At 37.9% G+C, this 18,090-nt stretch overlaps 1 protein-coding gene and 1 pseudogene across 1 annotated transcript; one reads left to right on the forward strand and one right to left on the reverse strand.

Annotated features, from left to right (window-relative positions):
- Nucleotides 1–340: 340 nt before the first annotated feature.
- LOC143592859 (wall-associated receptor kinase-like 1) lies at nucleotides 341–10,423 on the reverse strand. The gene is made up of 3 exons (XM_077072667.1): nucleotides 9,613–10,423; nucleotides 9,360–9,521; nucleotides 341–1,512 (listed from the first exon to the last, which is right to left on the reverse strand). The coding sequence occupies exons 1-3, from the start codon at nucleotides 10,421–10,423 to the stop codon at nucleotides 347–349; spliced, it is 2,139 nt and encodes a 712-aa protein (XP_076928782.1). The 3' UTR covers nucleotides 341–346.
- Nucleotides 10,424–15,700: 5,277 nt separating this feature from the next.
- On the forward strand, nucleotides 15,701–18,090 carry LOC143592853 (wall-associated receptor kinase-like 2 pseudogene; annotated as a pseudogene).

Consider the following 18,090-nt stretch of genomic DNA (forward strand, 5'->3'; position numbering starts at 1 on the left):
ATTTAACACACTAAGACTAGGATATAACAACATATTTCTAGTTATTTATGTGAAAGACTAAAAAACATCTTAAGCGGGAATCAAACGAGAAAACGACTATCCAAAGAATGAAACACAGATTTGGACTGATAAGTACTTATGCCTATTCTAACGTGTGAAAGAATGATCCCATAACCAAGCTTCATAAAGCCTGTTTCAGGCCTCAGATTCAAACAGTTCACATATATCCACATTAAAGAAAATGGAAGTATGATTACATAATGTTCTATTACATCTTTTACACTATATGTCTGTATGACAACATCTTTTTATTTAAGGTAAAATGAAGACCGACTGACTTTTCGCATCATTGAGTAATCCTATCATCGAAACTCAAAAATGTTGATGTCGATTCCCCGCATGATAGCATGGAGATTTCTTCACTATGCATCACTTGCTCGATATTGGTATGAACCTTATATGGAATGTGCGATGTTCTTATGATTTCCAACTCTGTAGCTACTTCTTTCATAGTTGGCCTATTTCTTCCAATTGGATTCAAGCATCGCATTGCAAGGTTAGCTAAAACAAGAAGCTCGCCCCTACTACCCTCTTTAATCACCAGTGACTCAAAAATAGACATCACGCGTCCTTCTTCCATAGCCAACATAAAGTGTGCAACCAAACTTCTATTTTCACCAAATCTAGTTAAGGAAATTGGCACCTCTCCTGTTAAGAGTTCAACCATAACAACTCCAAAACTATATACATCACTTTTATCAGTGAATTGGTTAGACTGAAAATACTCGGGATCTAAGTAGCCTAATGTACCTTTGACTAAGGTAGTCAAGTGAGTTTGATCAACTGACACAAACCTTGAAGTTCCAAAATCAGAAATTTTGGCTCTATATTTATCATCCAAAAGTATATTAGTGGTTTTTATGTCCCTATGATATATTGGAAAAGAAGTAGCCGAATGCAAGTAAGCAAGTGCTTGGGCAACCTCTGTAGCAATTTGTAGCCTCATGTTCAAAGATAGTGGGAACTCATGGCTCTCATCGTGAATCCGATCATACAAGGTCCCATTTGGGATGAACTCAGAAACCAACAAAGGGACCTCTGTCTCTAAGCAACACCCCAATAGTTTGACCACATTCCTATGATTGACTTGTGAAAGAATGACTACTTCATTGATAAATTGTTCTAATTGGCTTTCGTCAATTAACTTTGATTTCTTAATAGCCACAATCCTTCCATCAGCTAGCATACCTTTGTAGACTGTACCTTGGCCTCCTTTTCCCAGAATTCTGTTCTCATTGAAGTTATCAGTAGCCTTTGTCAACTGACGTGATGTGAAAAGTATGGTTTTGTCAACTAAAGACGGGTCAATATTTTCTTGTTGCTTTAACAATAGACCACCATTAATGCGTTTAAAAATACTTTTTCTTCGTCTTTTGGTTATTGTTCTCTTGATTAGTCTGTAGGATGTATATATGATAGCTATTAAACCTACCCCAGAGGTTATGATAACACCTGAATGAACACCAATACGAAAGCAAACATCAGTTAGTAAGTTGCCTAAAATTTTAAGATAGATCAAGGATTCTTGTTCTCTCCTTCCGGTACCACTTGGTCTGATCAGAAGTCTCTTACATATGGTAATTTATCTAAAAGAGGAAAATTGAAAAACTAAAGTGAATGGAGTGGGCCAATCGACCTACAGTTGCGAGACCGAACAAGTTGGCACTCAAACTGTAATTTTGGTTTTTCTTTTAATCTAATACAACCGACCGAACAAAATTTTCATTCCCAATGGGAGTGGTCTTACCACTACATATACCGTATGACAATATTAAATTCCTAATGGCTTCCATAACAGATCTAAAAAATGGCTAATTGATAATTAGAATGTTTCACTTTCGGGATGCTAAACCAACAATCTAGTATTTTAATTTACCACATATATTAGCTAGCTAGTCTAGTTTGGTGTTCATGGATATTTATTTATCTTTTATTTTTTTAAAGAATTGGATTTTATCAAAGGATTTGAATTGAAACTTTCCAGGAGGAAATTGAGTTGGAATTCAAGAAAGGATTTTGAATTTCAGAATTCATTTGGTTCGTAAAATTCAATTTTAATGGTTTTTTAATCACTATATCTTTTAATTGGAATTAGTTTTCGAGCCAGAAGACTTTTATGTCTGTTTCAAAATTTTGAGTGTACTGGTCAGAACCCGGCTCTCGATTCGAAGTTTGGATTCTGAACAGTACCAACTCCCTTAAACATTAAATATTTCATAACTTAAGTTTTACACACCCGTTTGATTTGATTACAACGACTATGTTCTCGTTTTTAATTCTAGTTTAATGCCACAAAGTTTCAGGTCAGTTCGTGTTGGATTAGTCAGCGTGTTAAAGGCTCAGGACTCGTTTATTATTCATATTTTATTGTTTAGTTCACCAATTAATAAGGTGAGTAATCAGTCCCCTATTTTATCACTTTCAAACCATGTTGGGGATTTTATGCGTACCATATTATATTAAACATATTATTATCTCAGTTCATTTATTTTATTTAAACTAGCAAATCATGACTTGTTGTGCTGAACGATTAAATGTTACTTGCTTATTTGCTTACTTGTTTATTTTATCGCATCGGAGAGGTCCATCATAATATATCACAGCAAGTATGATCATAAGCCGTCTTAGTAGTCAAAGCCCGATTCGCAAGGCAATGGTCATCCGACACCATTATTTATATATCTTTCGTCTTAGTAGCCAAAGCCTAATTCGTAAGGCAATGGCCAAACGACATCAATTACTTGCTCACGGTTTAATCATTGATACTCAAAGATTGGTTTGCTTAATTTTATTTATATTATATCATTACATCAAATTTAGTGATTACTTAATCAACATGTGTTGTTGACAAGTATATCTATTTTGTACACATATTGCAGGTTGTTCTTTGGTTCGAAGTGAAGGTTGAAGATCATATAGAATGAGCTTTAGGTTATAAATAAATAACAAGTTGATATTACATTATTTGTTTTGGTTACATTTGTAATTGTCTGAGATGATGCGTATTTGTTTGAAATCAATAAAGTAATTTTAGATATTGTCATTTAAATTGTATGATAGTGTTTTGTGAGCTGTGAATCAACGGTTCGCACCCCAACATATTCCGTCGTAGGTTGGGGTGTGACATGCCAGATGCGTTATCGGCATTAACTAGCATTAGGCACATAACCAATGTCCAACATGTAAATAGTTACCTGGAAGGGAGCTAAGTAGCACGGGAACGGGTACGGGACCAGGATACGAAGACGTTACGAGTATGGGAAACGGCAAAAATAAAAAATCCAAGATACGGGTACGGTAAGGGTACGGTAAAAAAATATATAAAAAAATACAAATATATTAAACAAAATCCAAATAGATTTACCTTGCATTTAAAGAGTTATAAATTATATCTTAAAAAAAAAGAGTTATAAATTACAAGGATAAACAAATAAATTAGATATAAAATAAAAAAAAACTTTTTTAATGTAAGTTAAATACTAAATAAAGAATTAAATGTCTACAACCCCTTTGTAGGGGTATGGTACTAAACCCGGCTTACGACCTTAATTTATTATGTTTGGTTTATTTTATTATATGGACTAATACAATATTATTGGGCTGAGGGGGTTTTGTGGAGGTAACCCTAACTGGGCTAGGCCCATTAGGGTACCATGATGGTGGCCATGAGGCTCCCTATATAAGGAGGTCTCCACCTCCTTATTAAGGGTTGTTCTCAATAAGAGCCACCACCATAACCATTTTTGTGTCTGTAAACAAGAGATCCTCGAGATTTCTTAGCAGTCACCTCCACACCCCCAAAAACCATTGCAGATCTCAAGCTACCGGAGAAGAAGATCGAGTCGTGGTTCGTTCATCTCGAAGACCGGGGAACATCGTCATGGATCAGGTCAGATTCATTTCGTGCTTCTTCATTGGCGCCATCCGTGGGACCGGCGACGAACCACATCTCAATTTTCGTCTCGGTTCTCAGATCTGTTCATCAAACTTCTAGATCTATGATTTTTTCTTCTAATGAAAATCCAGATCTGAAAGTTTACAAAAAAGCTTCAAGATCTGTTCTACTAAAGCTCAAAAAGATTCATGGATCTAAAAGATGCTTCCAGATCTGTGCAAAAATGAAGTTGAAAAAGATTTGTAGATCCAGAAAGCTATCTGATTCGGACGGACAAGCCTCGTGATCTGTGATGGTTTTAACTGGGCTCGACTATGATGTCCAGATCTACTCTATCTTGAAGGTAAAAATCTCTAGAGAGAAGATTATATCCAGATCCATACACATATTTTCACAATTTCTCGATCCACAAAGTGACAGATGACTTTTCTGTGAAATAAGTCAAAGATGATAGTCTGGTCACAGCTTTCATTAATATTAATATTAAATAATAATGATAATAAGAAGAAAATGGGGGTCAGACCCTTGTCCTTTCATTTCACATCAGGTCCAAAAAAAAAAGAAAAAAAAAGGGAAGAAAGAGGAAAGGGTTGTACAGCGTGAACACCCATTGGAGAACATGAGGGTGGTCATTTACCGCGTCGTCCGACGATATGCCATGAACTGTCGCGTAAACTGGCCTTAGCAAAAAAGCTAAGGTGGGATACGTTAAGTCATTCCGACTTCGGAGTACTTCGAGAAAGCTCCCAAAAAAGCTTAGGCGGATGAACACTCCGACACCATGTATTCAACATGCGCCGCGGATGATACATTCCGCCGCCATGCAGGTGCGCCAGCGGGTCACCATTCCGCCGCCATGCACGCGCGCCCGCAGATCCTCACTCCGCAGTCATGCATGCGCGCCCGCGGAAACCACCATGTGAGTTCGAAAGACGACTCCATGCTTTAGGTTTTGCGCAGAAGACTCCGCCATCATGCATGCGCACGCAACCCTTCGCCATGCATGCGCGCTCAACTCCCGCCATGCATGCGCGCTCAACTCTCCGCCATGCATGCGCGCTCAACTTTCTGCCGCTATGCATGCGCGCCCGCGGATCACCACTCCGCCGCCATGCATATGCGACCTTGGATCACCATTCCACCACCATACGTACGCACCGCCGAGATCAAGACTGCCACCATGCATGCTCGCCAGCGGGTCACCATTCCGCCGCCATGCACGCGCGCCCGCGGATCCTCACTCCGCAGCCATACATGCGCGCCCGTGGAAACCACCATGTGAGTTCGAAAGACGACTCCATGCTTTTGGTTTTACGTAGAAGACTCCAACGCCATGCATGTGCACACAACCCTCTACCATGCTTGTGCGCAACTCGCCGCCATGCATGCGCGCTCAACTCTTCGCCATGCATGCGCGCTCAACTCCCGCCATGCATGCGCGCTCAACTCTCCGCCATGCATGCGCGCTCAACTCTCCGCCATGCATGCGGGCTCAACTTTCAGCCGCTATGCATGCGCGCCCGCGGATCACCACTCCGCCGCCATGCATACGCGACCTTGGATCACCACTCCGCCTCCATGCATGCGCGCACCGCAGATCAACACTCCGTTAGACCAACACCGATCACTAAAGAACGCATACATCTTCGCAACGCAACTTTTTAAAATCGACAAACTGGGGCGGAGGTCTTATTCTGCTCCGACACGGCATCCCTTACAAATTTGTGGGTCTTCGAACAAGAAACAGTTAGCTAAATAAATAATATTATAGCATGTCAGTAGTGCAACGTAAGCATTGTCAGTATCATCACATGTCACATGACAACAAAGTCTTGATGGAGGAATTAATTTCCAAATTTTCAAAACAGCCCCCTCAACTCTTGAGTCATATTTATTATGATAACAAAATAAGGATTTAAGTTGTTGACATTTACCCCCCTCTACAAGTATAACAAGGAAACCTTCCTCGATCTGAAAGAAGTCTCGCGTCAGAGGCGCGGAACACTTGCGTTAAAGGCGTGGAATTCTCATGGCAAAGCGAAAACAATTCTCGCGTCAGAGGCACGGAACACTCGTGTCGGAAGCGTGGAATCCTCGCGGCCAAATCCCAGAACGCTAACAATAGCACATGCTTGGTTACAAATTCCTCAAGTAAGTGAATTACTTCACAAGTTTTTACAAAACCTCAAACTTTTTGCCTATATTGATTTTGGTTTAACAATCAAAATAAAACAAAACGAAAAGTATGAGTATATAAGATTTGCATGAAATGACACAAAAAATTGTGCTTATATTAATGCAGAACACACGGCTACGGGCCGAATACATAGGTTTGGGAATCCTTACAAACCCACACAGCTATGCACCAAATACTAGGTTGGGCTCACCTCATAATTCGCCTAAGGATGGAAGACGTCCTAATTAAAGGTTGGGAATCCTCATAAACCCATACGGCTATAGCGCCAAACTAAAAGGTTGGGAATCCTCATAAACCCATACGGCTACGCGCCATACTTAAAGGTTGGGAATCCTCATAAACCCATACGGCTACGCGCCAAACTTAAAGGTTGGGAATCCTCATAAACCCATACGGCTATAGCGCCAAACTTAAAGGTTGGGAATCCTCATAAACCTATACGGCTACGCGCCAAACATAAAGGTCGGGAGCCTAATAATATCCCAAACGGCCACGCGCCAAACATAAAGGTCGGGAGCCTAATAATATCCCACATGGCCACGCGCCAAACATAAAGGTCGGGAGCCTAATAATATCCCACATGGCCACGCGCCAAACATAAAGGTCGGGAGCCTAATAATATCCCACATGGCCACGCGCCAAACATAAAGGTCGGGAGCCTAATAATATCCCAAAAGGCCACGCGCCAACGTAGGTTGGGCACACCTCATAATTTGCCCGAGAATGGGAACCTTGTAATACATCAACTTTTAGTTGATATGTTTTTGCAGGTTCGGCTACGAGTCGCACAGGCACCTATGACATTATTATTATTATCTGGCCGTTTGTGCCTCCATTATTACTTTGAAGACAAGCCGGGATAGTCATCCTGCGTAGAAGAGGCCCTTGTGGGCCAGTCATTATCATCATATTATAGCTCATAAGCCGCAACTCGCGCATGCTTCATTATTTTATAGCTCTGCACCATCATTATCATAAGGATCACAACATGTTATCATCATGGAGAAAACCTCTCAAAACTCAAAGACAATAAAGACAAGGCCGAAGAAAGGGGAAAAAACCGCCTCATATCCTAACACACCTTATGAAGTCCAGCGCTCCACCTAAACGCTTGCACGCCTAGGAGCAACACTGGACTTGGGGGGCTTGTAGGGGTATGGTACCAAACCCGGCTTACGACCTTAATTTATTATGTTTGACTTATTTTATTATATGGACTAATACAATATTATTGGGCTGAGGGGGTTTTGTGGAGGTAACCCTAACTGGGCTAGGCCCATTAGGGTACCATGATGGTGGCCATGAGGCTCCCTATATAAGGAGGTCTCCACCTCCTTATTAAGGGTTATTCTCAAGAAGAGCCACCACCATAACCATTTTTGTGTCTGTAAACAAGAGATCCTCGAGATTTCTTAGCAGTCAGCTCCACACCCCCAAAAACCATTGCAGATCTGAGCGGAGGAGAGCGAGATTTGGTTACATCATCCCGTAGAAGACGATCCGAACCATGCCTGGTACGTTTCGTGTTTCTTCACCTTTCTAAAAGGTTTTACTATTAACTTGAAACTTATGTTTGTTTTCCTGCTTGTAGAGTTGTCGGCTATACCTTTGATTTTTTACTTTTTATTGTTACTTTGATCCAAGTGAAAACTTGGGGCTAAATACTGGGCTTTGGCTTAATTTAAAAAAAAGGCCCAACGTGTCACTGATATTAGGTCACCTTCTTTTGCATCTTTTGTTTCATCTGCTGCCATTATTGAGCAGTGAGCACTACTACGCCGGTGATAGGAATAAAAAAATATGGTTCTTAATTTCACTCTCTTTTTTCATCTCAATCACTCTCTGTGCCTAACTATAAAAAAATTATGGTTCTTAATTTCCTAGGAAACGTTTCTGAAACTTCGAATAATCCGTACCCGAATTCCAGAAACGGTCAGGAAACGTTTCAGTGGCGTTTCACCGGCTTATCCGTCCCCAGCACGTCCCCGGGACGGGGACTCCACATGCTTAGGCGTTTCCGTGCATCATAGGAAGGGAGTAGTCCCACGCAGGGTTCAGGGGCAGCATAATAAAAGTTGCATGAATTTTCAGATTTTATCATACACCTCATAAGTTAAATGGGCGGATTTTTGATTAAATCGAATTTTAAATGGATAACTACTTGTGACGGTATCCAAACCCTAATCCTGATATAAGATTTGATTGTTTTGGTCGCATCTCCCTGGTTCTTTTTCATTGCAAAATCACATACAAAGTTCTTGTCTCATTTGATTTTTTTTCCGATTGATTTATTTGCAAAACCACCAAATAGTTTTAATCCTAAAGTGCACACTACTCTCAAATAATTCGAGTTACAAATCCGGAATTCTCCAACAAATTGGGTTTGCCAAAGACATTAGGGGAGGGAAATCGATTTTATAGATGTAGATGATGAGTGCGAGAAGTCACCTAGGGTTAGGGAAGGGGCGCGAAGATGGAATGAAAAGAGATGGGAAATGAGTTTTGGGCAGTTCTCTGGATGGATTCAGACATGCAGTTAACATCTATCAAAATAAAAATGCCGGGTATAAATCAATCATATAACAAAAAATAGAGGTAGTTATTCAAAGTGGGCACAACTGATAATTTTAGTTTTGGTGGGTAGATATATGATACTTCATATGTTTGTAAGGATATACATGAATTAATCATTAATCAAACCATCTCATTGAAACAAATGTATAAGAGGGTACTTAAAGGGCCAGGCTAGACGTACTCTCTTCCTTTGCTAAACATGCACCCTCTGTGAACTTTGATTTCCCTTAACATTTGTAATTCACATGTTAGTTCCTCTTATTTTATTTTATAATTCTCTCAAAATATTAAATAAAAAACTATTAAGTTTTTATTTTTGTTTTACAGTCTTTTTATATATTTCTATTATTGTTTTTATTAACTTATTTCTTTAAGATTTTATTAAAGGTTTGTTATTTTTTTACATGCATTAAAAAGTTTAGTATACTTTTTTTTAAATTTATTTTTTTACTTTTTTTTTATAAAATGTTTTCAAACAGTTTTATTTTATTTTGTTATGTTCGGGTACATGATATTAATACTACTTGAGAAAAGAGCCAAATTTGTTTATCAAGTTGCATGTTATTTAACACTTTTATTAAAAAAAAAAACTTCATATATCACAAGTATGATCTTATGGAGAATAGACATTACCAGCAACCAAAGAATAAAAAACAGCCATGAATGAACCGTCATTATAGCTTGGAATATGGAAACAAGTGAAGTTCCATTCTCCGGCTAAGCCGTCAACGTCATATATTCTGGTATAGTAACAGGAACCATGATCACCTTCACATCTTGCACACTCTTCGGTAGCTAAATTTGCACATCAAATAAGAGGAAGTTCCATCTTATAATCTGGAAAAGAATCAATGAGTAAATTAATACTATGTATAGAATTACATACCATTGCATCCACCCTCTAAATAAGAGTTTCCTACAAAAGGTCTATGATAGGAACATTTCCACGTATCTAGTGTAGTACCATTACCCATATCCACTTTGAGTATTTCTTTACTTCCATAACTTGAACAACAATTTACGTGATCGTTGTCAAGGTCTGATAGAGTCCACAGAAGTGATACCGGAATAAAAGAGGTATAGTTGGCAACAGATGAATTCTTATCAACCAAGAGAGCAGACCTGCATGTTCCATCCCCACCTTGTCTTTCCATTCCTGTGAGATTGATGCTGTATGATTTAAGATGACGAGGAATAATTGTTTCGCAACAAGTGACACCAAGACAGTTGTCTTTGTCGTTTACAGTGTCATTATGACAAGAAGTTGAACACCCTGTGAGCGCACTCCCATGGTCCATCATGACAGCAGTACCACACCCCTCAACAACAAATTTATTGTGTGATTTGGAAAATAGGAAAGGGCTCCTACAAAGATCGATGCTCATGGTCTGATTGCTATTCTGTCCAGGGATTTGGCAATCAACGATCTTTGGAGTATTAACAATGACTACTTGATCTTCCAAGTTTACACTCATAATTTCCAGGTGGTTGAGTGCCGAGAGATGTGGTGTGGAGGAGTTGCAATCAACGATGTACCATTTATTGACAGCACACTTAGCACCGATTCCAAAAGGGTATGGAATCCTCACGCCCCCGCATGTACCGTTGCAGGCTGGCTTGGAATATTTAGGATCAGCTACCGATACTGCTGTTAATGAAAGAAAAATAAGAAAATGGTAAGCCTGAAACAATTTCATTTTGCTAGGAACAACGATTGATACCAGAGATGGAAAGATATGAATATATACATAGATTAAGACGCTGAGGTAATTATTATTGGAGACCGAGTCTATGCCTTGCATGATAATTATTCTAAGCATGGTGGACATTTTTTTGTACTTTATATTTAGATTAAATTAAGACACTAGAATTATGTGATGGTAGTTATGCTTTATTTAATGATCATCTGTCAACATTTTCTTTTTCCTTACAAATCATATATCCACCTCTTTTGAGTTTGGTGAAGATCAAGTCTGGTTTAGTTTCTATATTTAAGCTTAAAGTCATGGAATATCACAATTGTCGAGATCAAAAGAAAAGTCTAAAGTCATAAAATTATTATTTGTACTTCATTTGGGTTCGTAGGCACTTGCTAGCCCCTTTATAAATTGATATATCTATCTTGCTGTCCAAATATAAATAATAAAAAAATAAAATCATGGTCTTCTATAATGGAAAGAGATTCCTGTTGCTTTCTTTTTGGTTGAAATGGTAAAACCGTTAACTGTTATCACTAAAAAATAAGTTAAGGATCAGCAAATACATCAGCTAGTGATCTGGTCTACTTTGCTGTCCCAATCGATACATATTATCTATATATATATATATATGGTTAAAATGAAAACCCATTTGAGTTGTGAAAACTCGCGAAAACCCTATTTAACATCGTTTTTTTTTTTTTGCATGTAATATATGTTGTAACATTTAATACAAAACATCGAAACATCAAAAAAAATGTTTTGCTATTTTTTAACAATTTTTTACTAATTTTTATATATGTTTTCAAAAGAGAGAAATAGTTATATTTATATTTACATTTTTTATTCACTTTAATTATGAATCATAAGATTTAAACATTAATTAAAAACATGTGGTTGAGGATGAGTTTTTAGAGTTTTCACAACTCAAGTGGGTTTTCATTTTATCCTTAGTCTATATATATACGTGTGTGTGGGGGGGGGGGTATTTTCTCTTGTTATAGTCAACCATTTGTGATAGCCAATGTTTCAGAATGTCAATGGTAGGAAAATACAGATCTTATTCAATTAATTATTGTGATATTTATTTCCTTAAATTAAGCTGGTCAAGCCTTCCATAAGTTATTGTTAATGCCTTATTAAACCAACGATTGTGAAATGAACTTAGAAGGAAGCAGGTAGGAAAAAGAAAAGGTTTCTTACAATAACAATCACTACAAAGTACATATTATGAAGATTACATGGAGTTCCTCATTAGGCTATCCACTATGAAAGGGAGCAATGTTGCCCCTTCATAATGTCACGTCACTTTCATGTAAACGTTGCCATTCTACAATGTCACGTCATTGTCACGTAGACACTGGGGGCAAAGTCCCTTCCAATGTTGCCTCTCTGTGTTTGTTGCCACAAGGGGCTTTAAACTCTTTTTTTTTCCTCAATAAAATTAAAAAGAAAAGAACAATACTTAAACTAAAATAAAAATAAAAAATATGCAACCCAATTAAAAATATAAAATAACCTACTTGATTAACTAAAATAAAACTAGTACTCGTCGTTCACGTCCTCATCCTCCTCCTCGTCATCGGCCTCCTTTTTGTCCTCGTTCGTGTATTTGGCTAGGATTCTTTCCTTTTTCTTCTCCAAAAAGTATGTACATTCGGTTGTAGATGAGATAGATCCTTCGTGAGGAACTTCATATCCTTTTCTCGTTCTCGTTCCAATTGCATTTTTTTCCTCTCATCGTGCATCGCTTTATATTCCACGTGCATTTTTTTCCTCTCTTCGTGCATCCTTTTATTTTCCTCTATTTCATTTTTAACATTAACAATTTCGGAAAGTTTAAGCTCCAAGTTGTCAAATCGCGAGCTCACTTTGAAACTCATCGAGGAAGTCGATTTAGACGAAGACCCTCCACCTCTCATCTCCGCCTTGGCTTTATCTCTTCCAACCGGGCGTTCTAACTCAACCGGTTCATTAAGAAGAAAATCGGGATCTTCATCGTTTAAGTTAAATTGAAAACGAGCATCCGACGTGGCTTGAGACGGCGATTGATCGGTCAAAATGGATGTTGTCTTTGACCGTTTGGACGGTCGAGAAAAAGGTGGCGGACGGGTGCCCACTTTGTTGAGCTTATGAATATCCTCCAAGCGTCCAACATATTTAAATCGGTATTATTTTTGGCCCGGTATTGTTTTAAGTCGAACTCCATAACGTTGGCATCGCTCATGTCATTTCTTCTACCGCTTGTTTCACATCGGTTGTACAAGTTGGCGAAGCTGGTTACTTTTGTTCTCATTGTGTTCCATTTGCTCTAGACTGCTTCATCGTTGCGATATTTACCTCGACCCATTATTTCAAAGAACTTTTCACGAATAGTCGCCAAAACTTTAAGGAAGCTATACGGTCACGCAGTGCCAACGCAACCTCCTCTTCTGGTTCCCACTTCTTTCGATCAATTTTAGTTTTGCTTGTTTCACCTTGAGGTTTTTTTTTATGACTTCGTTTTTTTGGCGTGGTAGGAGCTACTTGGTTCAGGTACTTGGGTTTTGGGCACGTGGGGTTCGGGTAATTGTGAAGACATAAATGGCATTACTGGAGACATATATGGTGTTCCCAGTCATGGTAACATATCAGAGAACATTTGTGGCGTTTGCAGTGGTGGTATTCTGGGCCGATAACCTTGTTGGTCGCAAAAAAAAGGGTTAGTAGGGTCGCTGTTGTTTGTAAGCAAACTAGTCCACCAAATTTGAGCGGAATCCCACGGGTTCGGGTTTGTATTGGGGTTCATTTTTGTGAGAGGTTGAGAATTTTTGAAAGAAAATGTATGTGTTTGAATGAGAAAATGTGTGAGGATGAGATGGATTTGTGGGTTAAAATAGATAATAGATTAATTAAATTAAATTATTTTTTTTTATTTAATTGAATGGTCATGTGACCGTTGAAGATGAGATTGCCCACCAAAATCCCCCACGTCGCCCTTCATTGTGATGTAGCCCCTCCAAACCCACCCAACCCTAACTCGCCCATTCGTTGCCCCGTTGAAGCCTACAGTGGGTGGTCTTATGACACCCGAAAACTTTATGAAACTGATCTTTTAAGCCTTTTAGGTGATTTATGGTTAAAAAAAAAACTAAACAAAAAAGGTTACTTACAATTACAAACACAAATCAGTTTTCAATTTAAATCAGAATATTGGAAAAAACAACTAAACAAAACTAAGTATTTGGGTTGTAAAAAAAATTTAACATGTATAAGTTATATTGTAGAAAAATTAAATGATATATTAAATAAGTTTTATTGTAAATGATATGTTAAATGAAAATATTGAATATAATGTAGGAAACAGGCTCACCTTATTTTAAATTAATGGTAACCACTAATAAAGATATTCTCTTCATTAACATGGGAAATCAACAGTATCATACCGTATACATAAACAAATAAATAAAAGTAACTAAAACTTCAATATAAAGTTTTATTGCGATTCAAAAAAGGGTAGCGGCGCAACTTGTTGCCCGCTTGCCTTCTGTTTCGATGTAATCCAATAAACAATCATATATTATAGAAGCAATAAATCTAACTATAAAAAAAAGATGATTCTGCTGGCCCAGATGAACCAAATATTCAGATCAAACAAACGAACACGAGATATTTGAGGTGACAACCCTTGACTCTTTTTATATAATCAAACGAACTTCCCAACAATAATATAGACCCCTATTTATAGATATACTAAACTTACTCTCTAAGAATATTTAAAAAAATTTCTCTCCAAGACAAACATTTTCTAAACATATTACAATTCAATTAATATAAATAAAACATATCAAAATAAACCCTCAACTTTATTAATAATTCATTATTAACCTTCAGATTCAAAGTATTGTCTTCTTCGAGTGGAGTGTTCAAGTTTGTTCTTGGCTGCAACAATTGAACAAACAAAATCCAGTAACGTTGTTTGAGGATTCGTGTTCAATGCATGTACCTTAAAGTGTGTCGCTTCTTAGACGAACGTGTCTGCCTCTCAAGGTACAACAGTCGGAACAATAGGTGTACTGTTGAAGATGGCTCTTGCTCCAAGAAAGCACCGGGCTTGTAGGTGTTCTTGATTCATAGAAAAATAAGAAGAGGATGATGGTTTCGGTGTGTGTTAAAAAAAAATTAAAAATTAACCTTTACTTTATGCTTCACTTTATGCTAAAATGAAGTTGAAACCGAAATGCAAGAGCGTTCCCATAATGATGGTGTTTTTCCAAAGTAAAACGATGTTGTTCAACGTCTTGAACTAGCCATCTTTTAGAGTATTGTTATAAGATCATGTTTTCCTAACGAGATGGATTAATGTGCATTCAACACAAATAAAGTACACTATATGGATTAAATTGGTCAAATCTAAACCGTCAGAAATATTAACCTCCTTGCATTAACTCAGTAACAATCACACCAGTCTGGATCCGTACTAGGAGCGACACTATCCGTGCGAACAGCAACGTGTTCTCAGCCCGTCCCACGCGTGCTATGAGCTACAATACGCAGTCCGTAGGAACTGCACATAGTAGTCCTTGCGCCAACATGACAAGTTATCAAATAATCCTTTGTGTGGCGGAGGAACTTAATAAAAAGAATGATTCAAAATATAATAAAGAATTCGATGTATATTATATTTCTATACAGTAAATGTTAGAAAACAAGCTGCTGAAAGTAAGAAAGAACAAGATCCGCTTCTTTACCATACAACTGGAGTAACAATTTGATCAGGGTTAATCAAAGTAAGGTTAATTGTATGCACATTATATATTAATATTTATATCAAAATGGGACCCAAAGTGATAGCTTGTTTCTAATGTTGTTGGGATGGCTCTATACATGCAGTATATGCAGGAACGTCAGGATTCCATACTCTTCTAGAATCGGTGCGAGTTGTTCGGTCATAAATGGTAGATCGTAGATTGCAACTTCTCAAACTGGATCATTAAACTTTTATCTTCAAGATACAATGTGACAATGATATTAGATATAGACAAGAGGAAAAAGAACAAAATATTATATATCGATCATGACGATTTGAGTAATTAATAGAGAAAAACAAAAGCATTGTGAACTTAACAAAGAAAATTCCACAATATTGCAAGCTAGGTAGTTTCGACTTTTACAACAAGGCATAGAATCGTTGGTTTTTGGTTTATTTATGGGCATGTTCCTTCGATCACACATACACTCCATTATAATCATGATCACCCCTGCATTTTCTGCTATATTTCATTCTTTATTACCAATATGAAGTTTTTTCAACCTTGCCTGCATTTAGTCATTTTTCTTTCATTAACAGCTACATCAATTGCAATCCCAAAATATTCAAAGACGGGGTGCAATGATACGTGTGGGAACGTAAGGATTCCATACCCTTTTGGAATTGGTGTGAATTGTTCTGTCAATCAATGGTACACTGTCGAGTGCAACTCCTCCATACCACGTCTATCTGCACTCAACCACCTAGAAATATTAGGTGTAAACTTGGAAGATCAAATAGTTACAGTTAATACTCCAAAGATAATTAATTGCCAAATCCCAGTTCGGGAGAGCAGTCAGACGATGAGCATGGATCTTGGTAGCAGCCCTTTCCTGTTTTCCAAATCACACAATATATTTGTTGTTGAGGGGTGTGGTAATGCTGTTATGATGGATGCTAGGAGCGTGCTCACCGGGTGTTCGTCTTCTTGTTTGAATGACAGTACGGTTGGTGACAAAAATATTTGTTTTGGCATCGCATGCTGCCAAACAACAATTCCTTATTATCTCAAGTCGTACAACATGAATCTCACACGGTTGGAAAGACAAGGTGGAGATGGCGATTGCGGGTCCGCCTTCTTGGTGGATAAGAATTCATCCGATGAAGGAAGGTCTTCTGACTCCTTTACTCCGGTATCACTTCTGTGGACTCTAGCAGACAATGACTACAATCAAGTAACTTGTTGTTTGGAGGCAACGAAAGAAAGACTCAAAGTGGATACAGGTAATGCAACTACTTTGGATACTTGGAAATGTTCCTATGAAGAGCCTTCGGAGGGAACCTCTTATTTGGCAGATGGATGTGAAGGTGCGTAATTCTTTATATATTTAGTATTTATTTGTTCACTGGTTTCTTGAATTCCAACGTTTGTTTATTTTAACATGGAACTTTCACTTATTTGGTGTGCATTTAGCTACGGAAGAGTGTACAAGGTGTGAAGGTTATCATGGTGTTTGTGACTATACGAGAGTATATGATGTTGATGGCTTAGCTAAAGAATGGATCTTCACTTGTATTCCTATTAGAGGCTATCATTATGGTTCAGAAGCGATTTTGATTACAATAGTTATTGGTAATGCGTAGTCTCTGTGCTTATAAACCAGTTACATTCTATATCGTGTCGATCTCCATCTAATCAAGATGCCTAACAAAGCATGCATATCATGTTTCTCACGTGTTAAGACTGATTCAAGTCTAAAGGATTTGTGAGACATGTTGTATGGGGTCAGCGAAGTACTATATATGTAGGTATCTTGATTTCGCATAACTTTTGGAACCTACTAATAGACTTTTTGTTTGTATTGGTGTTCTTTCAGTTGTTTGCATAACCTCAGGGTTAGGTTTAATAGCAATCATCTATACATCTTACAAACTGATCAAGAAAACAATAACCAAAAGACGAAGAAAGAGCGTTTTTAAACGCATTAATGGTGGATTGCTGTTGAAGCAACAAGAAGAGATTGACCCTACTTTAGTTGATAAAACCATACTTTTTACATCACGTGAGTTGGCGAGGGCCACTGACAACTTCAATGAGAACAGAATTCTTGGAAAAGGAGGCCAGGGTACAGTTTACAAAGGTATGTTAGCTGATGGAAGGACTGTGGCTATAAAGAAATCAAAGTTAGTTGAGGAAAGCCAATTAGAACAGTTTATCAATGAAGTGGTCGTTCTTTCCCAAGTCAATCACAGAAATGTGGTCAAGCTTTTGGGGTGTTGCTTAGAGACAGAGGTTCCTCTCCTTGTGTCTGAGTTCATTCCAAATGGGACCTTGTATGATCGTATTCACGAGAGGCAAGAATTTCCGTTTTCTTTGAGCATGAGATTACAAATCGCGTCAGAAGTTGCACAAGCACTTGCTTACTTGCATTCAGCAACTTCCATTCCAATATATCATAGGGACATAAAAACCACAAATATACTTTTGGATGATAAGTATAGAGCAAAAATTTCCGACTTTGGAACTTCAAGGTTTGTATCAATGGATCAAACTCACTTGACTACCTTAGTCAAAGGTACGTTTGGTTATCTCGATCCTGAGTATTTCCAATCTAGCCAGTTCACTGAAAAGAGTGATGTTTATAGTTTTGGAGTTGTTATTGTCGAATTGTTGACCGGAGAAAAGCCAATTTTCCTAACTAGATTGAGTGAAAAAGTAAGTTTGGTTGCACACTTTATGTTGGCTATGGAAAAAGAGCAGTTTCTTTCTATTTTTGATGCAATGGTAATTAACGAGGGTACTAAGGATGAGCTTTTGGCATTAGCTAACCTTGCAATGCGATGCTTGAATTCAATCGGGATGAATAGGCCAACGATGAAAGAAGTAGCTACAAATTTGGAAATCATACGGACATTGCACATTTCGTCTACAGTTTGA

Source organism: Bidens hawaiensis, unplaced genomic scaffold, assembly GCF_021521415.1.
Source record: "Bidens hawaiensis isolate Kalapana, Puna unplaced genomic scaffold, B.hawaiensis_p1.1 tig00041304_1, whole genome shotgun sequence".
NCBI lineage: Eukaryota > Viridiplantae > Streptophyta > Magnoliopsida > Asterales > Asteraceae > Bidens > Bidens hawaiensis.

What these genes read in the sequence shown, in the direction of transcription:
- LOC143592859 (XM_077072667.1), bottom strand. Translation starts at nt 10,423, where the DNA reads ATGAAATTGTTTCAGGCTTACCATTTTCTTATTTTTCTTTCATTAACA. An exon ending in TTTAGAGGGTGGATGCAATG is followed by an intron (nt 9,522 to 9,612) that starts GTATGTAATTCT and finishes GTGCAAATTTAG; the next exon opens with CTACCGAAGAGTGTGCAAGA. An exon ending in TTTTTATTCTTTGGTTGCTG is followed by an intron (nt 1,513 to 9,359) that starts GTAATGTCTATT and finishes GTGTTCATTCAG; the next exon opens with GTGTTATCATAACCTCTGGG.